Source organism: Camellia sinensis, unplaced genomic scaffold (assembly GCF_055761805.1).
Source record: "Camellia sinensis isolate YWXY unplaced genomic scaffold, ASM5576180v1 Unanchor1, whole genome shotgun sequence".
Classification (NCBI taxonomy): Eukaryota; Viridiplantae; Streptophyta; class Magnoliopsida; order Ericales; family Theaceae; genus Camellia; species Camellia sinensis.
The window spans coordinates 19,839,932-19,852,047 of NW_028128987.1; the positions used below are offsets into that span (position 1 = coordinate 19,839,932).

The following is a 12,116-nucleotide window of genomic DNA, read 5'->3' on the forward strand; positions in this document are numbered from 1 at the left end:
TTGTTTGCTACTTGATTCTTACTTGTTTGAGCTGAAATTTTAGCCTCTAATAAACATAAATACGACAAACTGAGGATGAATTATGATGTTAAATTAATTATAGGGCAAATTACACTGACAGTCCCTATAGTTTGGGGGTTGTGGCACTTTAGTTTCTGACTTTTTAATTGTGACACATTTGATCATGAATTTTGAATCTTGTTCCAAATAAGGACAATTGAAGATACCATTGCTCAATTTTAAGGGCAAAATTGTCAATTTAATAAAATATAAACGAATTTGACAAAAATAAATGTTAAGAAAATATTTTTGAATCTTTAAAAATTATTTCTACCCACCAAAGATAAAATGATATAAAATTGATAAATCTTTGACACATTTATTTATTTATTTATTTTACCAAATTATTTTTTATTATGTATTTGGATGATAACCATGTAATTGGTGGTTGTTAGACTTTTAATGTATAATCGATATATTTAATATATGAAATGTTTTTAGTTTTGAATTTTTTGATTTAATAATGATATCATAGTTGTCACTATATTTGACTTTTGAAAAAATAGAAACTAATTTAATGAAAATAAAAACAACCACCCAGTACATGATCATCATCCAAACATATAATAAAAATTAATTTGTTAAATAAATAAATAAGTAAATGTGTAAAAAATTTTATCAATTTTACATAATTTTATCTTTGGTGAATAGAAATAGTTTTTTAAAATTCAAAACTATCTTTATGACATTTATTTTTGTCAAATTAGTTTATATTTTATCAAATGGACGATTTTACCCTTGAAATTGATCAATGGTATCTTCAATTGTCCTTATTTGAAACAGATTTAAAATTCAAGGTCCAATGTGTCACAATTGAAAAGTTAGGGACCGAAGTGACAGGAGTTCCAAACTATAAGGATTATTAGTGTAATTCTCCCTTAATTATAAGATTTTAAACAAATTAACTCTTCTATTAAATCAAAATATAAATCAAAACAAAATAATCAAAATCAAATATTATTCATGCTATTATTCATGCTACGATTAACATGGCCTTTATGGAAGTTCAGGAATGAGGTGTTCCGTGGGAGACAGATGCATTGAGAGGAGCTTTGTGAATTAATCAAGACAAGGATTGTCATTTGGGTCAAAAAGCTAATATTCAACAGATTATTTGTAATATTCAACAGATTAGGCTTGTTGCCTAAATCTCACTAGTGTTTGTAACTGTTTTCTTTGGCTTTTGGTGTGGGTTCTTGGGGTGGTTGGGAGTTGTTTTTTATGCTTCTTTACTTGGATCTCTTTGTTTTTGAATTGGTGTCTCACCGACCCTTTCTTTAGCTTTGATGCCTTTCTTGTTTTCTCCTCTTTATTAATGTAATTTGCTTGGTCTTTTTATTTTATCAATAAAGTTTTTGATTGATAAAAAAAAAAAAATTATATTTTTTAGAGAGAAGTTTAGTTGTGAAAAAAATAAAATTACCTAAAATATGAGATTTGCTAAAAACAAATATAAAGATCATATGAAAAAGACTCAAAAAGTGAAAGAACATAAAATTAATTCACAAAATCCAACACCGATGTGGGGCTACACCATGTTTTTTCAAGCATTTTATTTTGATACCTGCATCCAAAATCCCAACAAACACACCACAACAATCGGATACATAGTGTAGGGTGTATCCTCAAAATGTACGTAGAGACACATCAAAAGAGAAATAATGAAGAATTACAATTAGTGGAAAGCATAAAAATAATTACAAGAATATGAAAGTGTAATGAGAGTTATGCTCTAGAGCACAGACCCATTTGCACGTCCATAATTTTATAATTATTTTTATTTTTGCTCCCCATGTGCAATTCCACCAAAAACAAAAAGGCACAAAGCAAATCATCTTTATTCATATATGATCTTAAGCTATGTAGGGCTTAAGCAGCATAACCATTTGGAGGCAACCTAGGAGACACCATAGCCGAAAGAGGCACAGCCTTCTGCAGAGCGAGTCCGAAACTCTCATCCATGTTCAGCTCAACTCCATCATCAGCCAATTTCCAATCAAAAGAGTGAACCAAAGAGCCCAAAATGTACTCAACAAGCACAATCCCCATTCTAGTACCGGCACAGATCCTCCTTCCAGCTCCAAATGGAATCAGCTCAAAATCGTTCCCACGCGGATCAGTCTTTGCATTCTTTCCACTCAAAAATCTATCAGGAATGAACTCTAATGGCCTTTCCCACACATCAGGGTCTCGGCCTATGGCCCAAATGTTGACACTGAGTCTAGTGTTTTTTGGAATGTAATAACCATTCACTCGGCAAGCTTGGGCAGCGACTCTGGGAAGATTGAGAGGAGTTGAAGGGTGCATTCGAAATGTTTCTTTGCAAATGGCTTGTAAGTATGGGAGTTTGGGTAGGTCGGATTCTTGTAGCCGTCGGTTTCGACCGATGACCCGATCCATCTCGTCTTGTGCTCGGTTGAGGATTTTTGGGTCTTTCAACATTTCGGCTAGCGCCCACTCTATTACGCTTGATGATGTGTCGGTGCCAGCAGTGAATAAGTTCTAGCCAAACCAATGAACGAGGAAAAATGTAAAAATAGTCAAAATCATGGAAATTTACACTAGGAGATAGAAAAATAAATAGATGGTGTATTTTTAATTTTTTTTTTTTTTAATTTTACTTCTCCAGATTTTCACACTACAAAATTGTTACATGATTCAATAATTTGTGAGTTTTTTTGAGGCAAGAAGAGAATGATTTAGAGACAAAGGACGTTTGGTCAAAAAAATAAGGGTAAAATTACAATATATCTCCTGAGATTTGTTTAAAATATGATTTGTCTTCTGTGATTCTATAAATTACATTCTGCTCCTCAAAATTTTTAATTTCATAACAAATGAACATTTTATTAATAAATCATCAAGTAACTATTAACAGCTTTTAATAACGTTAAAAACTTATTTTAATTAATAATTCAGGTAATTTTATCATTGTTTAGGAGGACAATTAAAAATTTTATTTTTTCAATTAATTCTAAATATTCTAGCAAAGGGACATTTGTAATTTTTCAAACTATAGAAGTAATCTATAATATAAATAAATCTCAAAGGATATATTTATAATTTACAAAAAAAAAAAAATAATAATAATAATAATTGTTAGTTATCGTGTAGGGATACTAAGGTTGTTATCCAATGAGCTTTTGGGCTCATTAAAGGCTACTGCTGTCCAGGTTTGCTTAGTGGTTTCATGGTCTTTGCTTCTCAGGTGAAGATATGTGTGGTGAATGGAGCTGTGTTAGATAGTGATCTGTGATTTGTATTTGGTTTTCTACTTAGAAACTTACTAGCTTTGGTTGAGTCTACGAAGCATAGATATAGATACGAGATATGAATACGATACAATACAAATACGACAATATGATAAAATTTAAAAAATAAGATACCGGTACGGTAATGATATGTTTGTGAAAAATATATTTTTTAAAATTATTCATAGTGAGTTACACATAAGCTAAACAACGTTGAGAAATCACAATATAATTTTATAATGTAAAATATTAACCTTTAAGAATTTTGTATTAATTTAAGTTAGTAGCTTATTTACTTTTCAATTTTAATAAATCTTGCAAATATTTCATTTCAATATCAAGTTTAATATATTTATATTATAAGAATAGAAAAATTCACAACTTGTCCTTATGTTTTTCCCTTTGACACTAGTGAAAAATATTATATTCAAGTTTACTTGCTTATTTATTTATTGATATTTAATTTTACCATTATTATATTCTCTGGTTAATTCTTCCTTTCTATGTAGTTATAGGGGATATGCATGAAATAATGAAGATATATCAATTTGATAAATTCTATTATTTAACTCACTATGCTCTTCTTATCGAAGAATTTAACAAAGCATTAGAAAAATATTCTTATATTTATAATTACAATTATATTATAATATATTATATTACTATGCAATAAATGTTACAATTCTAATTTCAAAAAACAAGTAAACATGACTTGAAGTATCTGATACTTCAAAATTAAGTATCATATACTCCAAAATTAATGAAAAAATAATTAAGAAATATCCTATACTTTTAATAAGTATCCGATACGTATCCGCGAGTATGCAAGAAGTATTGGTAAAGATTTTCTTTGCCGATCAAAAAAAAAAAAAAAAGAGTATCGGTATCCGATACGGATACGATACGATTATGTCACTCTATTTGAAGTATACGTGCTTCATAGGGTTTAGAGCTACAAGATGATTAGTTTTTTTTTTTTTTTTTTTTTTTTTTTTTTTCCAGTGTCAATCTAATTAACATCGTTTAATATTACTTTGATGTGTTTTTATTAAAATTCTTATAAATTTGAGAAAATTTGAAGGGCACATGGAAGATATCATGAATTCCGTTTGAATAATTCGAGTAGTTCATTTAGTAGGATCATCAATGAAAAAAAATTTAATCATTCCGATAGTCGTAATATTTTCATTTTGTTTTTAAAAAAAATTTGATGATAATAATATTTTTAAAAATAAATCTTCTAATTTTTGTATTTGGTTTTCTAGTTAGTAACTTACTAGCTTTTTTTTTATTTTTTTTATTTTTTAAGTGTCAATCTAATTAACATCGTTTAGTATTACTTTGATGCGTTTTGTATTAATCTTTTTTATTAAAATTCATATAAATTTGAGAAAATTTGAAGGGCACATGGAACATATCATGAGTTCCGTTTTAACATCCGAGTTGTTCATTTAATAGGATCCTCAGTGTATATTATTAATGAAAAAAATTTAGTCATTCCGATTATAGTAATATTTTCATTTTGTTTTCATAAAAATAGACGATAATAATATTTTTAAAAAATAAATCATCTAATTTTTGGACACAAACACAATACAATAAAAAAATTATGAATATCAAATCAATTTAAATTTTCATACATAATATACCCATAAAATTATGTATAAAGTGTATATTATATACGACTTTTTTAAGGTGCACAGAGAGGTTTTTTCCATGATAATGTAAGTGCGGCCCCTTCCTTTAGGCCATTAAAGTACTCCTCTAAGCCTGTGGTGGATCCACGAGTAGCTCTTGTACTTAAGACTAGATTATCAGTAATTCAGCGTCTGTAATTTAATTTGGACCTATTGATTATAATGTTATGAAATTTGTAATTTAATTCTTATAATTAAGTGACAAGTTTAGGTGTTATTAATCAAATTTTCAGTTTGTTTGTACTTATTTCTTCACATTACAACTTCTAAAGAAATCTTTAAATCTGTTACAACATAGGACACCAACCACATTGCCTGATTAATTTGCTATTTGTGAACATTAATTTTTCCTATCGAATCACCCTTATCGATTTGATCCAAATTAAATTTTTATTAACAAGAAGAAAAAAAATAAATTTCAAATAATAATTATCTATGAAAAAATAATTAATATTTTTAAAATATAAAAAGAACCTTTTAAAAATTCGTCGCAGGTACGAAAAGTCTTGAGCCAGCATTATAATATTAATATATAGATATCCATAACTATATAAGTGTGTGTTGAATTGAAGGAGAGCTAAAGAGGCATATACCAAGAGTAGTGCCTTGATGTTGGTCGTGTTGAGCTTCTCTTCACCAGGATTTTCCTGCTGAGCCATGAAAACATCAAGAAAATCTGGTGTTTCCTTGCGCTGATAAGCCGAAGCCTTGTGTTCCTCTATCATCTTTGTTATCAACACATCAAACTTCTTGTGCAACCTCTTCATCCCACGCTCTATTCCCTGCAAGTCCATCCACGCAATCGATGGTATGAAATCTCCAATGTTAAAATAGCCTGCGGTGGTCATGAGCTCCACCACCATGTCCTTGAACTCATTTGACTCCGATCCCTTCGTTTCAAACACTCGTCGGCTAAGTATCACTTGTCCGATCATATTTGCCATTGCATAACACAACATCTCCGCTACCACCACTGGCTCACCGCGACAACTCAAATCGTACATAGCTTTTAACATGTGACCAAGCTCAGAGGATCGGACCTGAGCCCAATTCTCAAGAGCCTTGCCACCAAGCATGTGCAAGTTACTTAGTTTCCTCAGTAACTTCCATCTAGGTCCATAATCTGCAAAAACCATGTCCTGAGCACCGTAGGCTAAGTGGGTTGCACCGGCATTAGGTGGGCGGTTTGAGAAATTCAAGTCTAGGGTTTTGAGAAAGGCTCGAGCTGAGTCTGGAGTCGATGCAACCACCATCCCACAAGTGCCCATTTTGAGGTAGACTATGGGTCCGTATATTTTAGCCATTTTGGCTAGGGCAACATGTGGCATGGAACCTAGGTGGGGAATGGCACCAATGAGTGGCAACCCTGTTGGGCCGGGGGGGAGCATACGGAGGGGTTTAGAGAGGATGGAGCGCATGAAAATGTGAGTGATGAGGATGACGAGAGCTGCAAAAGAGAGCTCACGAAGCAGGAAGACGGTGTCTAGGGCCATTGGGGATAGTTTGAACTAGGGCAAGCAAAGCACTACTTGGTTGAGTGTTCTGGTGAACACTAGTGGGAACGGGGAGCTATGATTTATAAAATAACAATGTTAGGTATCATAAAAAAATCTTTCATGAAAATAATCATGAAAGCTTTGTGACGCTTGAATTATACTTAGAATAAAGCATCACACACTAATCAAGATAATCTAAGGATCACAAATATTTTATGATTATTTTCAAAAAAAAAATTTCATGATCCCTAACTTTTCTCTTCATACAATGCCATGAACTATGAAGTTGTCAAGAATTTCATTTAAGCAAATTGTTGTACATGTGATTTCAATTATAGGACCACTTATCGGATATTATGTGGTATCCTTTCTTCTCAACCACAATACGTTTAGAAAATTTTCTTAAAAAATTATTCAAAATTGAAAATGAATAGACTACTTCTATTACCCTACTAAGGTGTATTTGATAAAACTCAAAATTTAAAAATGAAACTTAATTATTGAGAATTAAACATTAAATTTTTTAAGTTAAAAATTTATTGGATAAAATTTACATTATTGAGCTAAAACGAGTTAGGTGATATGTATAAGATAAATTTCTCTACCAATTTTATATTATTGAGATGTTGATGGTGGCAACAATAGTGACAATGGTGGCGACTATGATGTTAATGACAATGGTAGTAATTGTGGTGACAGTGATGGTGGAGAGATGGCGATGGTGATGTAGTGGTGGTGGTCGCAATGGTGGTGTAGTAATGGTGGTGGTGGAATGATGTTGGTTGAAATGAAGGGTGACAGTAATAGTGGTGGCAACAACGGGGACTGTATTGGTGGTGATAGTGAAATGAAAGTAGCAGTTATGATGATGATATCAATGGTAGTGGTGATGGCGTGAAGGTGGAAGTGGGAGTGGACATAATGGGGGTAGTATTCATGTTGGGGATAGGATTATGGTTTTGGCAACAATGACGATAGTGAGGTCATATCTTTTAAATAAGTTTTACAACTTTTTTATTTTATTTTTCAATTTTTATTCTACATTATTTGAATTAGTTAAATTTTATGTGATACTAATTTTGGTTATGAAATCGGCTTAATTGATTTGTATGTATTACATTCAATTTTATATGTTGAATTGAGTTATAAACACTATTTAACTTTAAATTTATATCCTACACTTCACTTTCACAGTAAATTTTAGTGTAAAAATTCATGGTACATAGCATTTTTGCTTTCTTCTTTGTGATTGATTTTAGATAGTGAGACTAAAGGCGGTAATGACATATAGGCTAACTGCTCGAGCGCAACATTTACCACTCGAGTAGTAAAACATGCTTCTCAGAAATTTAGAACATAGGCAGAGATATTGGATGAACCACTTCATCGTTCGAGCACACGAAAAACCGCTTTCATACTTAGTCAGTGAAGAGGCAAACAAGGATTGCTCAAGTGAAGATACGGAATGTCAATATAAACTCTTTTACTCATGCACAAGACAGATCGGATTTGCATTTAAACTCTCATAACCTTACAAAACAAATAAAACAAAAACAATTGCAATTGAGCGGTGGTTTTGTCCAACGGAATTACCAATTATGAAAAACATAACAATATGGAACATGATTTACAAATAAAATTTGTATACACAATTTATCTTGAAATGATGTAGAAATGGAATTCTTAAAAATAAGAGCCATTCTTTTGAATTTTTTAATTTTAAAATGAGAAAACCTAAGACTGTCACATAATTCTAATTCCAAAATTGTGTATAAGTTTTTCCTTTGCATAGAACTATTTTATTTATATTAGTACATGAAAAGAAAAAAAAAAATATATATATATATATAATATCTGTTGTTAGTGAAAAATACCCCATGACATTACATGCCTACCTGTGTCCACACCTAAGAATTTTTGCAATTTTAGAATATTAGTTTTTTTTTTTTTTTTTAAATTATATGTAAAGTTTTACATCATGCATTGTAAAATAATATATTGTAAAAAACATCCAATCAAATAATTTTAATTTCCACCACCGGGGTTGGTGGCCCAATCGTGAAGACATTGCCTTTTCACAGTCATGAGTCAAGTTCAACTTCTGGGAGACGTGAAATGTTGAATTTTCCAATGGCTCTTTTCTGAGATCTCGCGCTGTACTCTAATCGAACATTGACCTTGTCAGGGGTGGTTGATGAGCTCCACTGATGTTTCGGTGGTAGGTCCCTTCTTTTGGGTTGGGTTAAATCAGGCCCGCAACCAGTTATTTCGGGACCTAGGCCCGCGGATGCCGTGATGGCACCGCAAAACATCCTTTTTCTAATAAAATAATAATAATAATAATAATTTTAATTTGTCAAATTATAGATACACCCCATAGTATATTTCACGAAACATCCAATCAAATAATTTTAACGTGTTGAATTATAGATAAACCCATAATATATTTTACAAAACATCCAATCAAATAATTTTAATTTGCCGAATTATAGATAGGGTTTGGCTTGTTGGGCCCGTGGACGCCCACAGTTCACGGGCTCCGTTTTGATAATCTGAATCATTCAATGTGTAGAACTCGTCAAGTATTATATACTTATAAAAAATCACGTTGATCGGATATCGATAACTATGTGATCAAATCAGTTTTATATATATACATATATATAAATAAACGGTGAAAAAATAAACGGTTGACAGAAATTTAATCCGATAAAATTGCTATCGATGAAAATATTATATATCATTTATGTTATAAAATCTTAATATTATGAATCTTAAAAAAGAAATTCCCCTTAAATTAACTGTCTGTTTATTGAAGTTAAAGTTAATCTTTGCCTCCGTTGGCCACTATGTGTAGAATGGTAACTTCTCTTTTATTTTGAGATTGTTGCGTAATTCAATTTTTAGGATAATTATTTAACAATATTTTTATGTGATGATTTTCTAAATCTATCCTAAAAATAATAATTAGTGATATTTTTCAATTGTCACTCAAAATTAATAATTAATGACATTTTTTTATGAAAACATTGCTAAAAAAATTATTAAATTTTTTTTTTTATGATAACAATTAAAAGTGAATAGGACTTTTTGATATAAAAAAAAATTAAAAAGACTTATTATTGTACTTATTTTCCTACTAGGACATTTTAATTAGTTCCCCCTTATTTTTTGAATTGAACTCCCCTCTCATCACTCATTTGGACGGGAGGGAGCTATTGGGATCCGTGGGGCTCATCAATGTTTAGTTTTTAATGATATAAATCATTTATTTTGATAGGTTCTTCGTGTATAAAAGCCTGTGTACTATTAAGTCCCACAAGAATTTGTGCAGATCAAAAAGTCTCCCAAGTGTTAGTGACGTTTTTTTGTGATAATTTTTTAAATTTGTATCAAAAAAATGATAATTAATAACTTTTTTTATAACGAATTTTTTAACTGTCTTTAAAAACTAACAATTAGTAACACTTTTAAATTTGTCGCAAAAAATGATGATTAGTGACGTTTTTCTGTAACGAATTTTTTAACTGTCATTACAAACTAAAAATTAGTAACACTTTTATGAAAACGCCGCCAAAAAAAATAAAAATAAGACTTATAGGTACACCCATATTCTTAATAGAACTTTTCAGTCAAATCTCTTTTATTTTTTGGATTGGGCTCCCCTCCCATCACTTATTTGGACAGAAAATAAGACTTATAGGTACACCCATATTCTTAATAGAACTTTTCAGTCAAATCTCTTTTATTTTTTGGATTGGGCTCCCCTCCCATCACTTATTTGGACAGAAAATAAGACTTATAGGTACACCCATATTCTTAATAGAACTTTTCAGTCAAATCTCTTTTATTTTTTTGGATTGGGCTCCCCTCCCATCACTTATTTGGACAGGAGGGAGTTGTCTGAGTCTTTGGGGCCATCATAGATCTAGTTTTGATGATATAAAAAACGACAATGCTACGTAGCTCAAATTTTGTGGCTCAAAAGTGGCTCAAATGGCCAAAACGACGTCGTTTTGAGTACAGAACAACATAAAAATGGCCAAAACGACGTCGTTTTGGCCATTTGAGCCACTTTTGAGCCACAAAATTTGAGTTACGAGACATTTTCCTATAAAAAAATAGGTTGATCTGATAATCATCACCCAATTCAATTTATAATATGCGTGTCTAAGCAAATAAAGGATAAGTATAGTTTTAAAAATTGGCTATTCTTTTTTTCTTTTTTTTGTGACAGATGCAATAAATTGAATAGGTTAAAATTATCGGATTGGTCATTATTTATGGATGATATACATGTAAAATCCTACAAAATGAACGATTTAAACCATCTAAATCGGACCCGTGATGGGCCCTACATGACCAAACAACACTCTCCAATCCATGGGTCATTCTATTTGAACTCAAAAATTATCTCAATATGCCCAACTTAAATTTTAAAATTTTAATTTTTATTATACCCTAATGTGAATTTACTAATAAGGATAACACCTATTAAACCTTAAAATAAAATATTATTTTTTCTCATGGTATACCTTAATCAATTATACGTATTCTTTCTATTCAAATTTCTTCAGTTTCTTCCCTAAATTTCAATTATTTTCTCTTCTTCTTCTTTCTCATTCTAAAACTCCAATCCATCCCACCGAAACTCACCATTATCATCAATATCATTATTTTTATTATATTGTTACTTGCAAATAGGATAAAATTTGAACAACATCAGACAATGGATGAGAGTAATAATCAAAACAGTTTTTTGAAGCAACCCATCAAAGAAGAAATAAATATTCACATAAATATCAAAGTATAATTATTGATTTCTGGGTGTTTTTTACATAAAAGCGAATATTCAATATTTTTTTTGTCATTGTTGTTCGGATTTTCAAAACCATGCAAATCACTTTATTCGATAGTGTATAGCTGAATAAAGTGAATTTGTTCAGTTTTAGAAGTCTAAACAAATTCACTTTGTTCGGTTCTAGAAGTTTGAACGTGAAGTTCTCCCTCTCCTTCTCCTTTGCCATTCTCTTCCGCCGGTGCCAAGGTCCCTGGTTGTGTTTCATATATGTACGTGAACAAAATAAATATTTTTCAAAGATTTTTTTCAAAGTTATTTGAATTTTTTAATTTGTTTTATTTGGGTATATCTCAAAAGGATAATTTAGAGAAAAAAAAATAGAAGGTACTGAAAATAAATTGTAATCTTAAATAATTTAATAGAATATATTAAAAAATTAAATTTACTTAAATATTTTTTTGAATGTAAATAAAATTCCCGCCAATCCAAATAGGTGATAGGAGGGAGCCCAGTCCTTATTTTTATCCATTATCACAAGATCCTTATAAAATAAATAAAATAAAATAGAAAGTTTGTCTTTACGACTCAATTAGATTCCTAAAAAACTCAAATTGTATTCATGAAAATACAGTATTTCCTTCTAATTTTTTATGATAAAAAGAAACATCTCCAACTCACTAGGCATATAATGTTTGTTAGTCAAAATGCTTAGTATGATTTTATTTTTTCAACTCCAATGCACTAGGCATATGATTAGGCATTTTAACTCAACTCGCATTCACTAGTTACATGTAACTAACCTTTAAGGCTA

At 30.5% G+C, this 12,116-nt stretch overlaps 1 protein-coding gene across 1 annotated transcript; it reads right to left on the reverse strand.

Moving 5' to 3' along the window:
- Positions 1-1,542: 1,542 nt before the first annotated feature.
- LOC114309343 (flavonoid 3',5'-hydroxylase 2) lies at positions 1,543-6,572 on the reverse strand. Its single transcript, XM_028255056.2, has 2 exons — positions 5,602-6,572; positions 1,543-2,562 (listed from the first exon to the last, which is right to left on the reverse strand). Exons 1-2 carry the CDS (start codon positions 6,499-6,501, stop codon positions 1,930-1,932), a joined length of 1,533 nt encoding a protein of 510 aa, XP_028110857.2. The 5' UTR covers positions 6,502-6,572; the 3' UTR covers positions 1,543-1,929.
- Positions 6,573-12,116: the final 5,544 nt, after the last annotated feature.